At 33.8% G+C, this 15,279-nt stretch overlaps 2 protein-coding genes across 2 annotated transcripts; both read left to right on the top strand.

The window, feature by feature from the left end:
• Positions 1-1,936: 1,936 nt before the first annotated feature.
• Positions 1,937-5,099, top strand: LOC103031775 (galactose-specific lectin nattectin). The gene is made up of 9 exons (XM_049484413.1): positions 1,937-1,999; positions 2,093-2,159; positions 2,465-2,491; positions 3,063-3,089; positions 3,306-3,338; positions 3,442-3,530; positions 3,610-3,744; positions 3,839-3,956; positions 4,929-5,099. The coding sequence occupies exons 2-9, from the start codon at positions 2,111-2,113 to the stop codon at positions 4,991-4,993; spliced, it is 543 nt and encodes a 180-aa protein (XP_049340370.1). The 5' UTR covers positions 1,937-1,999; positions 2,093-2,110; the 3' UTR covers positions 4,994-5,099.
• Positions 5,100-8,627: 3,528 nt separating this feature from the next.
• Positions 8,628-14,503, top strand: LOC103031457 (galactose-specific lectin nattectin). Its single transcript, XM_049484414.1, has 7 exons — positions 8,628-8,712; positions 8,809-8,873; positions 10,621-10,641; positions 12,372-12,460; positions 12,541-12,675; positions 12,762-12,873; positions 14,329-14,503. Exons 2-7 carry the CDS (start codon positions 8,825-8,827, stop codon positions 14,391-14,393), a joined length of 471 nt encoding a protein of 156 aa, XP_049340371.1. The 5' UTR covers positions 8,628-8,712; positions 8,809-8,824; the 3' UTR covers positions 14,394-14,503.
• The last annotated feature ends 776 nt before the right edge of the window (positions 14,504-15,279 follow it).

The raw sequence follows: 15,279 nt of genomic DNA, 5'->3' as shown, positions 1-15,279 counted from the left end.
AATGCGTGGCCACGCCTGGCGTGGGAATGAGATAATTAAGCAGTAATAATTATTTATTGAATAAAAATGAACAGATAAAACTGGATGAAATTGAACAGAAGAGTATGTGCAAAAGTAGAGCTGGAAATATGTCTCTTCCTCCAAAAGTGTGTGTATGTATGTATGTATGTATGTATGCCCAGTGCCTTGCAAAAGCATTAGGTGGGACACAATCGTGAAGTGGATTGAAATTAATTGGACATTTTATACTTTTTATAGAAATAAAAAACTGAAAAGTGGGGCGTGCAATGTTATTTGCCCCCTTGCATTAATATTTGTAGCACCACCTTTTGCTGTGATTACAGCTTCAAGTCGCTTGGGGTTTGTCTCTATCAGTTTTGCACATCAAGAGACTGAAATTTTTGCCCATTCTTTTTTGCAAAACAGCTGGAGCTCAGTGAGGTTGGATGGAGAGCGTTGATTTGTGAACAGCAGTTTTCAGCTTCTTCCACAGATTCTCGATTGGATTCAGGACTTTGACTTGGCCATTCTAAAACCTGGATACATTTATTTGTGAAGCATTCCATTGTAGATTTTGCTTTATGTTTTGTATCATTGTCTTGTTGGAAGATAAGTCTCCGTCCCAGTCTCAGGTCTTTTACAGACTCCAACAGGTTTTCTTCCAGAATGGTCCTGCATTTGGCTCCATCCACCTTCCCATCAATTTTAACCATCTTCTCTGTCCCTGCTGAAGAAATGCAGGCCCGAACCATGATGCTGCCACCACCATGTTTCACTTTGGGTATGGTGTGTTCAGGGTGATGAGCTGTGTTACTTTTCAGCCACACAAAGCACTTTCTATTTAAGCAAAAAAGCTTAACTTTGTTCTGATCTGACCACAGCACCTTCTTCCATATGCTTGCTGTACAAACAGCACTTCTTATGTCTTTCTTTCAACAGTGGCTTTTTTCTTGCCATTCTTTCATAAAGGTCAGATTTATGGAGTGCATAGTTGTCCTGTTGACAGATTCTTCAACCTTGTAGATCTGTAGATCTCTGCAGTTCATATAGAGTGATCATGGGTATCTTGGCTGCATTTTGTTCAGTCTTCTCCTTGTTTGACCTTGTGTTAGCTTTAAAATTCTCCACAACAGAATCTCAGATCTGCCTGATGTGTTCCTTGGTCTTAATGATGATCTCTGCGCTTTAAACAGAACTCTGAGACTATCACAGAGCAGGTGCATTTATATGGAGACTTGATTACACACAGGTGGATTCTATTTATCATCACAAGTCATTTAGGTCAACAATGGATAATTCAGAGATCCTCACTGAACTTCTGGAGTGAGTTTGTTGCACTGAAAGTAAATGGGCCAAATTCCTTTTTTAATGTCTATAAAAAGTTCAAAATATCCAATACATTTTGTTCCACTTCACAATTGTGTCCCACTTGTTGTTGATTATTCACAAAAAATACAATTTCATATCTTTATGTTTTAAGCCTGAAATGTGGCAAAAGGTTTAAAAGTTCAAGGGGGCCAAATACTTTTGCAAGGTACTGTATGTATGTATGTATGTATGTATTATTATCTGTTTAATCCTCTTCTTCACCTTTGTTGCCAAAGATTTTCACAAATGGAATGATGCCTCATGGAGTCTAACCAGGCCGTTTGTTTGTGCGAGGAACTAAAGATATGGTCACTCAGATTCATCTGCTAGTATCTTAAAAATATATATATTTTAATAAATGAGCATCTGTAATCTGAAAATACAACTCAATAAAGTAGGCAAAGCAAGATATTGTCCTTACCCTGGTGTAAAAGTGCGTTTACAAAGTAATAAACATGTTTTTCTGACCAGTGACCACAAATAAAAGATAAAATCTTGACCGTTAACAGATACAAAACAAAAATGTACCCAATTACATAATTGGAAATTGCTCAACCTCACAAAAAAGTCTTTCAGCCTATCCATAACACTCAGTACTCCAACAACAGCTCACAGACTCAGAAACTACCAGGTATGGTCAGAATATTTTGATTAATTAAATAAACAGTGGGTTCAGATAATAAATGCAAAATATTTACAAAATTGCTCTTTTTTCTCTTTTCAGTGTTTTCTGCTCAAAGCCATGCCGAACATCACTGGTTTCCTGTTTCTCCTGCTTTTGCTGGCCACAGGTAAGAAAAACCATAACTCACCCTCTCATTTTTGTATATATTTTATTATCTTTTTTTTTTTTTTTTAATAGGACAGTACTGAAGATACAACACTTTGATAGAATGTTAAATAGTCAGTGTACAGATTAGCTTGTGTAACAGTGACAGGGCCTTAGTTCTCTGGACCAAAATTATTTTAATACTCACTATTAAGATTTATTTTTTGGTGTGTGCACTTAATCGCTTAAATCTGCAAAAGAAAAATGCAGATTGACTATACATATGAAAAAATCAAATCAATTGATGATAACCCTTTTTTGTTGTAGAAGGATCCCTTGGTAATTCAAAGAATGGTAGGATATTTCTTTTATTTGCTATTCTTACAGAAATGTCACTGTATGTAACAATATTATGATGATTTATAATCACAGTCATACAGCCATACTAAGCCATATATATATATATATATATATATATATATATATATATATATATATATATATATATATATATATATATATATATATATATATATATTATATTTTGTTCTCTCAACATTCAAAGAGACAAAGACTTGCCCACAAATACTTTATCTTTGCCAGTCAGCTTCACCCTTGGTGTAATAAAGGGAAGGAGAGCGAGATCTACCCACCCAGAGAGAACAAGGCCAATTGTGTTCTCTCGGACTCCGGCTGCTGATGGCGAGCGGCATGATCCAGTATTCAAACTGGCAATCCTCAGATCACAGTGACAGGGCCATAGTTTTCTGGGCCACAATTATTCTAATGATCACTATTAAGGCTTTTTATTTGGTTTGTGCATATAATGGCTTAATTCTGCAACAAAAAATAGCTCAGTATTAACAGGCTACGATTATACGTATGAAAAAAGCTAATCAATTGATGATAACCCTCTTTGTTGTAGAAGTATCACATGGTAGTTCCCAGAATGGTAAGATATTTCTTTTATTTACTATTGTTTATCTATGTAAACTGCCCCTAGGTCGGTGCTTGAGACGTTTGAGACAGGGCCTTTGTTCTCTGGACCACAATTATTTTAATGATCACTATTAAGTTTTTTTTTTTGGTGTGTGAACTTAATGGCTTAATTCTGCAACAAAAATAGCATATGAAAAAGCAAATCAATTGATGATAACCCTCTTTGTAGTTGTAGGAAGACCACTTGGTAATTCACTGAATGGTAGGATATTTCTTTTATTTGCTATTCTTACAGAAATGTCACTGTATATAACAATATTATGATGATTTATAATGTAAGTCATACAGCTTCCTGTTTTTCACAGCTTGGAAGTACTGCCAATTGGGATGGTCCACATATGAACGCAGATGTTTCAGATTCTTTAAAACTGCACTGCAATGGATTTATGCAGAGGTACTCAACAGTACGTTTTAGAGAAAATCACGCTTAAATGCAGTCTGAATTCAACTAATTGAACTTTATTCCATTCCAGGCTGAGTGTTTGAGATACGGTGGGAATCTTGCTTCAGTTCACAGCGCTAATGAATATGCCTTCCTAAAAAAACTCATTCACCAAGGTGCTGGCTCTGCCGTGAAGACCTGGATAGGCGGCCATGATGCTGTAAAAGTAAGTGTTGTCTGAAGCCTGCTAGAATTTCTAATAAACAACTATATCCATGTGCTAATGCGTGTATTCCCGTATTCACCTCTTCTCTAAACAGGAAGGAATATGGCTCTGGAGTGATGGATCCTACATGAACTTCAGGGCCTGGAATTCAGGTGACAATCAGCCTGATAACTACAAGAAGAATGAACACTGCCTTGAAATGAACCATGGAGGTAAACCTACATTATGGCTTCTGATAGCTGCATTTTTCCCCATCAATCTCTTTTTCAGTAATAAAGTATGAGATAACACATTCAAAGTCAGGGAGGTATTTTCATAAAAAAAAAAAAAACAACGTTTTTAGACATAAAAAATTTATTGTTTATTGTTTTTATTACACCAAATACTGTTCATTATGAAAATACAGTACATATCAAACATATTATTTTAGTTTTTTTTCCATTTATTTTTGACATTTAAGCCCTTTAGGTCCAGTTGACAACTAGAAATGCTACAGAATCTAGTGTACAAACTTTTAATGTACTTTTGGGGCCTTTGAGGAAAACAAATAAACTAAAAATGGAACAAAGTTATTTTAGTACTGTAAAAAAATCATATCATTTAGTGTTTAAAAAAAGCAAGAAAGTAAACAATTAATTAGCTTTGAAAATGGATTAAAAAAATTGCAATTTACAAGCAGTAAGGCAGAGATGGATGCACTCTCTACTGCTGCCTTTTATATACTTTCATTCTTATCATTATAACTAGAAAAAAACTCAGATAAACACAAATAACCCTCTAACTATTAAAAGTACAATTTTTTTCAGATGAAAGCCAGAAAGTGGTAATTGTTTCCAATTCATCCAGAAGACTCTTGGAAACTGGAGAAAACTGGTAAAGGAAGAGGTCTGGCTGACCCACATGGCAATGCCAGCCTTAAGCTAAGCTTACCAGTGGACTAAGTCTCAGTTTTAGCAGTTTTAGGGGTCTGACAGGTGAAGTGCAGCAGTAAAGTCAAAATACAACTTTTTTGTATATTAAATAAAAAACCTTTTTTCACAAGTGGTTTCAGACTTTTGGACCCCATTATTTAACAGTGAATGTACAGAAGTCAAGGCTGAAGTCAAAGGTACATATGTAATGCACAAAAAAACCCAAAAAAGATTTTTAGTGTCTAATCCTATGCTTCACCTTTGTTTCAACAGCTGTACAATTGTGGAATGATAGCCCATGCTACGAATTAAAGCCATTTATTTGTGTCAAGAAGTGAAGATCTGGACGCTTACATTTATCTACAAGAACCTTCAAAAAGGGAAGATAAAAGAATGAGCATCTGTAATCTGAATAAAACAATTTAATAAAGCAAGCAAAGTATAGTGTTGTCTTCTGGTCTGGTGTGTAATTCCTCCAACTGTTTGTGAACAATCCTTCTAATGAATGTGTACAACTACTTTTATGTTGCACCTGTTGCTGAGACAGACTGACTTATCTAAGTCCAACTATACCACTCCTTATTTAATATGTAGAGCAAAGAGGAACTCTGAACCAAATCAGACACACAGATTCCTTTGTTAAGGACCCCTAGTCGCCCATATATCTGCCCGTCAAAAAAAAAACCTGGGAAGATCCACAACACTAAATCCCTCCCGCTACATTTGATACATATGATCATATATACAGTGGTGTGAAAAAAATTTTGTCCCTTCACGATTTCTTATTTTTTTCACACATTTGTTACTCTTAAATCTTTCAGATCATCAGACAAACCTAAATATTAGTCAAACAAAACACAAGTAAACACACAGTGTAGTTTCTTACGAGTCATGAATGCTAACCTTAACTGAGACAAATGAGGCCTGCAGTTCTTTGGATGTTGTTATGGAGTATTTTGCGACCTCTTGGATGAGTCCTCGCTGCACTCTTGGTGTAATTCTGGTCAGCCGGCCATTCCTGGTAAGGTTTTCCACATTTTTGCTGTTTGTGGATAATGGTTCTCACTGGGGTTTACTGGAGTCCCAAAACTTTAGAAATGGCTGGTAAACCTAAATTCCTTTCTTTCTCATTTGTTTCTAAATTTCTTTGGATCTTGGCATGATGTCTAGCTTTTAAGTATCTTTTTGGTCTACTTTGCTTTGTCAGGCAGGTCCTATTTAAATGGCAGTAATTAGGCCTCTGTGTGGCTAGAAAAAAATAACTCTGGTGTGATTAACCACAGTAACATTATGTTTTAACTGTGGGGGACAAACACTTTTTCTACATTTAAGCAAAAGACATTACTCAAACAACACTCTGGGAAAGGTGATTTATGTTGCATTACACAAACATAAGACACATCTAAAGATTATTTTATTGAATTGAATCACTGCAGTAGGAATAACTTAACTGAATCAATCTACCTTAAAATATGGCAAAAATAAACTCAGTGTGTAGCTCAGATTTCTGTGATATTTAAGTTAGGACAACTTAACTGATTCAAGGTCAGTTAGATTTTACATTGTTTTTAATCAAATTATTACATTACTACTCAAATACCCACTCTTGCAATAAATTATGATGTGCCCTCTAGATCATGAAACACTTGATAGTGTTTCTTAATCAGTGCCCTTTAATGGGTGACCTGCTTTAAACAGAAGAGTGTGCCATTATGAAGTGTCTTCTGTGCCACCCCAGTGTCTCTGTTTCCTGTAAAGAAAATCTAATAGGATGCAGTGCTGTATAGAGTTCTCCTACAGGTGAGAAAACATGATGAATCCACTAGTTGATTGTGGAAATGTGATATACATATATTTATATATTTACCAAATTGAAAACCTCTGGAACATAATCAAGAGGAAGATGGATGATCACAAGCCATCAAACCAAGCTGATCTGCTTGAATTTTTGCACCAGGAGTGGCATAAAGTTATCCAAAAGCAGTGTGTAAGACTGGTGGAGAAGAACATGCCAATATGCATAAAAACTGTGATTTAAAAACAGGGTTATTTCACCAAACAGATTTCTGAACTCTTAAAACTTTATGAATATGAACTTGTTTTCTTTGTATTATTTGAGGTCTGAAAGCTCTGCATCTTTTTCAGCCGTTTCTCATTTTCTGCAAATAAATGCTCTAAATGAGAATATTTTTATTTGGAATTTGGGAGAAATGTTGTCTGTAGTTTATAGAATAAAACACCAATGTTCATTTTACTCAAACATATACCTATAAAAAGCAAAATCAAAGAAACTGATTCAGAAACTGAAGTGGGCTCTTAATTTTTTTGCAGAGCTGCATATGTATGAACTCCAGGGGTCATGGTCTCATGATAGAAAGTGCCTTTACTGGCTGCCCTTCTTGTGGGAAAAAAGTGATTAAGTAACAACTCTTCTGGAAAAAGAATTGTCTGAACAACTAAAAAAAATACTTCAATGGGTACACGCAAATTAATTATGTTTTCAGTAGCACTTTATAATACAATCCGCGTTTTAGAGGGTAAGTTCTCTTTACTTACTTACTAACTTCTCTGGAAGAATCAGTACACTCAAAATACTTACCAGGTCATACAGGCACTTTAACTATAGGTATAAATAAAGTACAGGAACAAGAGTGTAACTACTAGTTAACTTTCTGAAACTTACCTTGTATGTTTCCAGCACTTATGGTTTACCTGTTCTCTATAAATCTATATATACTAAATACTTATGGGGTCCTACTCGTACTTAAATAAGGTACAAATAAAGCACAGGAGAACCTGCAATTTCTCTAAACTTGTGGTGCAGTTTTCATATAAAATAATATATAATTATTTTGTGCCCTGCTCATGGCAGTTATGAAGGCTTCATTCCAATCACACTCAAGGGAATTATTATTCTATTAATTTTATGAGTTTGAAAAAGAAGATAAGAATTTGATTAATCCTTTAAAACTGTTAAGAGTGGAGAAGCTAAAAACAGTTAGGGTGGAGCAGGAAGAAAACGTCAGGAATGCTGAGATTTGAAAGAAAATGTATTCATTATTATACAGAAGGTTTTAAATAAATTGTTAATAAACCAAACCTCACCTGATTTTCACTGTTCTCACTCTATAAGTACACAGCACTTATTCACTAAGTGCTAAGTTACAACAGGGAGCAGCTGTATTATGTAGTGTACAGTGTTTTACCATTCTTACTGTGTACACAGTAAGCACACAAGTACTCAACCTAATTTTTGCTATTGGTATAGACATGCAGCAGTGAACAAACTCAAAATTTACATTAACAATAAATAGAATACAGAATAAAATAACTGTTCTTGTAAATGATCTGCTCACCCACCTTCACAGCATGAACGTGCAGGTCAGTATCCTCTGCTGAGAAGCGCAAAAGCTCTGCACCATTAAAATACCAATCCGCCAAAGTCAGAGTCAGAGTGCACCTGACTTTTGCACATTTTGACCCCCACAAGGTGTATTTTTACCAAACACACACTGAGACGCCCTAAATGAAGCTGTGTGGTGTGCAGTTAATGGCTTGACTATAGATTTCTAAAATAGGGGCCCTTAGCTTATTGGCTTTGGTAAATGAAAAACAATATAAATGTATTTATTCATTATTATAAATTCATTATTATTCATTCTTTTCTGTTCCTTATTCTCTATCCTTAGTGCTAAAGGTTACACAGGGTTGGTGTTTTCTGACCAGATACCAGAAATGAAAGATAAAATCTTGCCTGTTAACTGCAACTCATCCACTGCAGTCATACTGATTCAGCTTTTGTGGAGTCAAACAGTCAAACAGTCGCAATCAGTGACTTGAATTTTTGTTGTTGGCAAATGTAATTTCATGCTGATGCAAATTTCCATAACGTTTTACCTCAATATTACTGAAATATGGTATATTTACTATTTATGCTGTTTCATTAAACTTATGCAAGACAAAATTGACCAATCGCACAACTGAGAATTGCTTAATCTTACCAAATAAAAGTCGTTCAGCCCGTTCACTGTACACAGCTGTTTACAGACTCTACCTGGTAAAGTCAGAACTTTTTTTTATCAAAGCAAAAAAGCAAATAAGCTAAAATTCCGATAAAACTTTGAGACTGTCCTGCTCTTTCTTTCTTTTCCAGGTGTTTCTCCAAAACCATGGCGATCTTGACTGTTGCATTGCTTCTTGGGCTTTTGTTGGCCACAGGTATGAGAGATATTAATTAATTAATATAAATTAGTCCAAAAAGTTTTCTATACTCTATAACTGTGCTAGTCAATGTTATTAGGGAATAACTCAATAGAAGCATATCTTGAAATTGCTTTTTCATTTTTAGGTGAACCACTGTCTGTACCAATCTGTACATGTAAACTAATATTTAACAAAATCAATTGTGTGGTGTTAACAAATATTGTAATACTTCAATTTAATAAATCAAAATTATTGAGCTGATTTTGGTTAGAAGTTGAATTCTGTTCTCGGTTCCTTTACAACCCGTTATCCAGTTTTCTGATATGTTGGGCCAGTGTACTGTCACTATCTGGGAACCTGTACTCTAATAAAATTCCTCTACCTTTCCCCTATACTGTAATTTGTTTTTGTCTAGTGTATATGTCTTGTATAACACTGATTCTTGAGAATTTGGAGTCTTTGTTGTGTACCCTTGTGAAAAAAAGAAGTATACTTAAATTATGCTGAAATAGGTCTGTACTTAAGTTATGTTAATTTGGAACCAATAATTTGTATTTTGTATAATTTGCACTAAATTGATATTTAGTATACTAGTTGTATGTTATTACTAGTTGTATATTTTCGCCACTAATAAATATAATTTAAGTATATTTGTGTGAGCTGATTAAAATTTGATTAAAATCTAGATTTAACATTACAATCATTTTGAGAAGTGTATAAAAACTGGGGAAAACAAAAGCAATATATCCCATTGCTACAAGTTTTTTTAAGTTTTAGGTAAAAATTTAACAAATAAAAGTTCATTATCACAGTTTTAGTTTGTCAAAACAAAATTATTGTTTTGTAGCAAATTTGACTGAAGAAGAGTTTTATTGCAGAAATATCGACTCCTTTAGACTCATTTAGTAAAAGTATAGTTTTATCATAAAAAGCACAGTTTCATAAAATAATACTAAGCATATATATTTTACATCACCAGTAAAAAAAATCAGCACAGCCAAATAAAGTATACTTTTCAAAGTAGACTGAAATACAGATTAAGTAGGTAAAAATGTAAGTATGAGTAGAAAAAGTAAACTTGAATTATTGTGCATATTTCAAGTACACTATTATTATATTTAAATACACAACTTTTTTTACAAGGGTAGTTCAGAGTCTAGAGCAGGCAGACGGACGGCATCAGGACCGTCACCTAGGGGATGAGCTGTGTCTTTCGTTTCTCTCATTTCACTATTAATGTGTTTTTATGGTAGGTGCACTAAGTAATTTGGGATAAACAAAGTGCACCTTCTACCTATCTACACATAGCACATAGTATACAATAAACTCTTCCAATGACTAAACTCAAATAAATATAGCACGACACATATAACCTATTATATATATATTTTATATATATATATATATATATATATATATATATATATATATATATATATATATATATATATATATATATATATATAAAACTAAATATGGAGGTTACACTGGTGGATTTCTGAACAGACAAGACATTAGTCTATAATATTATACCTTTAGATTTAGTAACTTACCTAATTAAAATAAGTTTTATCCAAATTCTGAAGAATCAGTGATATGCAATAGTCTTCTAGTACATGTATTTCACCTTCTGTATACTTCTTTTAATGTTTTGTTAATGATTCTGAACATATGTCAGCAAACCTTGAATCTTGAGTGAAATTATTTAAAGTAATTATTTAAAAAACTGTTAGCTAATCTTATTTATGATAATTTTTTGCAGATGGAGTATGTAAAACTGCAGGTAAGATTGTTCTTTTATGTTATTTTCATATAGTAAAGGACAGTACAACCCCAAACCTAAATAAAAAAAGCTAAGACAGTATGATAAATGCAAAAAATCCTGTTTTTTTTCTGATAAACGTATTTATTTGATTAAAATTAGGGCTGTCAAATTAACGTTATTTTAGTTAATTAATAAAAATAAAAATAAATCATGCCTGAAGACCAGAGAAATGTACAGACATCATACACATATCATACAAAACAGCAGAACTTACTGTGACATTCTGATATCCAAAATCTGCCATTTGTGCAGCTTGGGAAACCATTAGCATTGAAGCTAACATGCTCCAAACCACTGCTGAGTTAGCTTAGCATTGAGCCTGCAGCTGCATTCCAGTGTTATGAGTTCAATAACTAACAACTTGTGTGAACTATAGCCATAATCCATTTATCAAATCAAACCACAGAACCTAATAATCTGTTTGTTATCAATTATTACCGGTTAAATCAGATGAAAATACAGTTAGCAACAGGAGCTACTCATTAGACATTGTGGCTAATATGCCATTTTGGTCGTCATAAAAAAAAATAATAATAAATCCCCAGGCCAGATCGTATTAAAAAAAATATTTGTTTTGGCACATAAAGGATCCTATCATACACCCTGCACAAGGTGCATCACGATGCTCATTGCTATCTTACACCCTGCCAACAATCTATTTTCATGACTTGCACATGCACCCTTTAAATAGCAACAGAGTTTACAATTATATCTATGCCGATAAGTGTGGTGATCACAAGATTAGGTGTGTTCAAGTTCATTTCTGGTGTATTGCTATCTTGACAGCGGCACCTACTGATTAGAACCCTGACAACAGTCAGCAGTTAGATGTTTACACCCGCTTTTTACACACACACTAGAACATGCAGCAATGCACAAACCCAAGCTTTTACATCAACAATAAACAGAAAATACAATAAAATAACATCGCTGTTCCTGTAAATGAACATGCAGGTCAGTTTTCTCTGCTGAGAAGCCGAGATAACAATGATCATCTGACTGCTGATCGTTATCTAGGTTCTAAGCAGTCAGTGGAGCACCTGTGTTTTCCTTTGCCAAGATAGCAATACACAAAAAAAATGATCTAAACACATCTCACTTCCAGACCACCACGCCCATCAGCATAGACATATATTTACGAGCACTGTTGCTATTTAAATGATAGGTGCAAGGTGTGAAAATAGACTTTTGGCTGAGTGCAAGATGGCAATGAGCATCGCAACGCATGCAGCAAAGACGGGCAGAGGATATGTGGCGTGCAACAAATGTGTGAAAGAAATATTGAAATGTTTAAAAATATATATTTTAATATAATTTCAATGCTTAAAGGTCAAGGGCACAAGCCTAAGCTGATCTCTAATTCCTTAGATGGTGCTGCTTCAAGTTTAAAAAGTTTTAATTGAACTTTCACTCAGTTTTCAATAATTAACCCTCTCACTTGTATTGCGATCAACAAGTAATGTTTTTTCATGTTATGGAGGTTCAGCGAAAGCATACTTCTGTGGTGCACCACTAATGCTGAAAATACATAGTCCATGCATTTTTCAACAAGAAAAACAGATAAAAAGATAAAACAAGGTTTCTTTGCCTTTCCCACACTGTATCGGCTTTCCCTTGTTTCTGAATTTCGAGATGTAATAATGGTATGATAATTTATAAACAATCACACAACTGTCTGTGTTTTATAGCTCAAAAGTATTTCCCATCTGAGTGGTCTGCATACGGAATCAGAAAATTCAAGTTCTTCGAAACAAAATTGACATGGGCTGATGCAGAGGTACTCAACAGTAGGTTTTGGAGAAAATCACGCTTTAATGTCAGTCAGAATCCAAGTAACTGAACTGTATTCCATTTCAGGCTGAGTGTTTAAAACATGGTGGGAATCTTGCTTCAATTCACGGCTCTGAAGAAAATGCCTTCATACTGAATCTCATTAAAAAAGGCGCTGGCTCTATCCTGCGTACCTGGATAGGCGGCCATGATACTGTAAAAGTTAGTACTGTCCAACTCCTGCTAGAATTTCTCAGTCACTCCAGGTGTTTATCCATGTATTACAATTCCACCTCTTCTCTGTATAGGAAGGAAGATGGTTCTGGAGTGATGGATCCAAAATGAACTTCCAGAACTGGGGAAAAAATGAACCCAATAACCACCTGTTGGGAGAAGACTGCCTTGAAATTATTTATGGAGGTACGCATTTATTACAGCTTCAGATAGCTGCATTCTCTTTCCATCAGCCTGTTTCTACAGTGAAATGTGTTTAATCTACAGCAAGATCCAAAAGGCTGAAACCTTAGTCAGAATCAGCTATTTGTTTTATTTTATTTAGAAAAAAATAACATGGAAAAACATCCCCCAAAAATAAGCTCCCTATGTTTCTTGTACTTGCAGGATTATCCCAAACATTGAAAAAGGAGCTACTGTCAGTATATGGGATAATCCCGCAAGCTGCAGGAGAAGTGGGATGACATGCACAAACCACATACAAAATCCCAGGAAATCAGGACATAAAAATAAATACACTCACTTAAAATCAATCAAAATGAAAGGTGGCGTTAGACAGTTGGACATCATTGTTTATTAAAGAAAGTAAGGAACTCAAGGGCTGTCAAGGTAACTCATTTGTTTGGCTGATATTATGTCCTAAAAGTAATTGCAATAATCAATTTTTTTGTAATCTTAACATATATAAAATTACAATAGAATAATTTACATATGTGCACAGTACTTGCAAAATGAATTTTTAATTATGAAAAATATTTTAGTTTTTTTATATATCATAAAAAAAATTAAAATTAAAACTCATTCAAGTTAATAGCCTCAAAGAATGGGCAATTTTGAGGTCAGCAAATATAATTGAGGTTAAACAATAAACCAATGACGTAATTAACGCAAAAGTGTGAAAGGCGGTGCTGCACCACTGGCCACCAGCACGGAAGCTGGGCAACAGTGGAGAAGAAACAGTGGAGTTAGGTCCCAGAACTCCATTTCCCAGAATCATTGTGGTAATCAGTGGCAACAAGCCACACCAATGCAGTATGGTATAAAAGCACAGCCCACAGCCTCACACGTTGTCGCACCTTTGTAGAGGGGTGAGCGTTAACAGAGGATCTAAAAAAAAAAAAAAAAAAAAAAAAAAAAATTACAACAAGAAAAACATAAAGGAAAGGAAATCGTATAAAAGCACAGCTCAGAGCCTCACACTTTGCCACACCTTTGTAAAGGGGTGACCAGTAACAGAAGGTATCAAAAAGATGAAAAGAAAAGAAATACAACAAGAAAACATAATGAAAGAATGGGGAAAAAAACAAGTAAAAAAGAGAAAGGTTTGAGAGAATTTATCAGAAAGGAAAACTTAGTTTATTAGAATTAAGCAAAGTAAAGAATTGACTCTGATTCTCCAGCTAGTTTAAATCCCAGCCTTCTCATTTTTCTTTGAATTTCCTCAAGCACACCTTCTATCACTATGCACAAATTCTGTGACAATATAAATAATACTAAAGCATATTTATAAATAATTCATCAACTGAACAAGTATCAAGTAAATGTATGTAATTAAAATAAAACTGAAGTTTAATATGTTAAATATGTTTTTTAGAATCTTGAATCTTATTCTTCTCCTTTTTTTTTTTATTTTTACAACAGACGATCTCAAATGGAATGATATCCCATGCAGTTCAACCAGGTCATTTGTTTGTGCCAGGACCTGAAGATACAGTCACTCATATTCATCTGCAAAATCTTCAAAAAGAGAGATTTAAAAACAAAATGAGCATCTGTAATCTGAACAATACAACTTAATAAAGCAAGCAAAGCATGATGATGTTTTCTGCTCTGGTGTGTGATAACTTTATTTTATATGTCAGTATAAAGAAACTCAACAAAGAAGTCTTAACAAAGCTCACTGTAGTATCTTTTAACCACTTTATGAATTATACTTATTTATGTTAAATATAATATAATAGCTTATATTCATTTATAGTGTATTATAATGTGTCATTATACACTCAAAGTAAGGTGACAGATCTCCATAATGATAATATATTATTAGTAACAGATATATGACATTTTAACCCAGATGTGTAAGATGTTTCTGTGTGTATATATATATGTATATATATATATATATATATATATATCTATATATATATATATATATATATTTGCGTAAAATGAACTTTGTTGTTTTATTCTATAATCTACAGACAAGATTTCTCCCAAATTCCAAATAAAAAAATTGTCATTTAGAGTATTTATTTGCAGAAAATAAGAAATGGATGAAAAATAAAACAAAAAAATGCAGAGCTTTCAGACCTCAAATAATGCAAAGAAAACAAATTCATATTCATAAAGTTGTAATAGTTCAGAAATAAATATTTGGTGGAATAACCCTGGTTTTTAATTAAGTTGGCATGTTCTCCTCCACCAGTCTTACACACTGCTTTTGGAGCAGTTCAGCTTTGTTTGATGGCTTGTAACCATCCATCTTCTTAATGATGATATACCCGTGTTTTTTTTATTTGGTAAAATCGAAGAAACTCATATTTTTTAAGTGCTGTCATTTTTTTTCCCGAGCTGTATATATATATATATATA

The sequence above is a fragment of the Astyanax mexicanus genome, chromosome 10, assembly GCF_023375975.1.
Source record: "Astyanax mexicanus isolate ESR-SI-001 chromosome 10, AstMex3_surface, whole genome shotgun sequence".
Taxonomy (NCBI): Eukaryota; Metazoa; Chordata; class Actinopteri; order Characiformes; family Acestrorhamphidae; genus Astyanax; species Astyanax mexicanus.
Note: the sequence above shows the minus strand (reverse complement) of the source record. Positions and strands in the feature narration are given on the sequence as shown.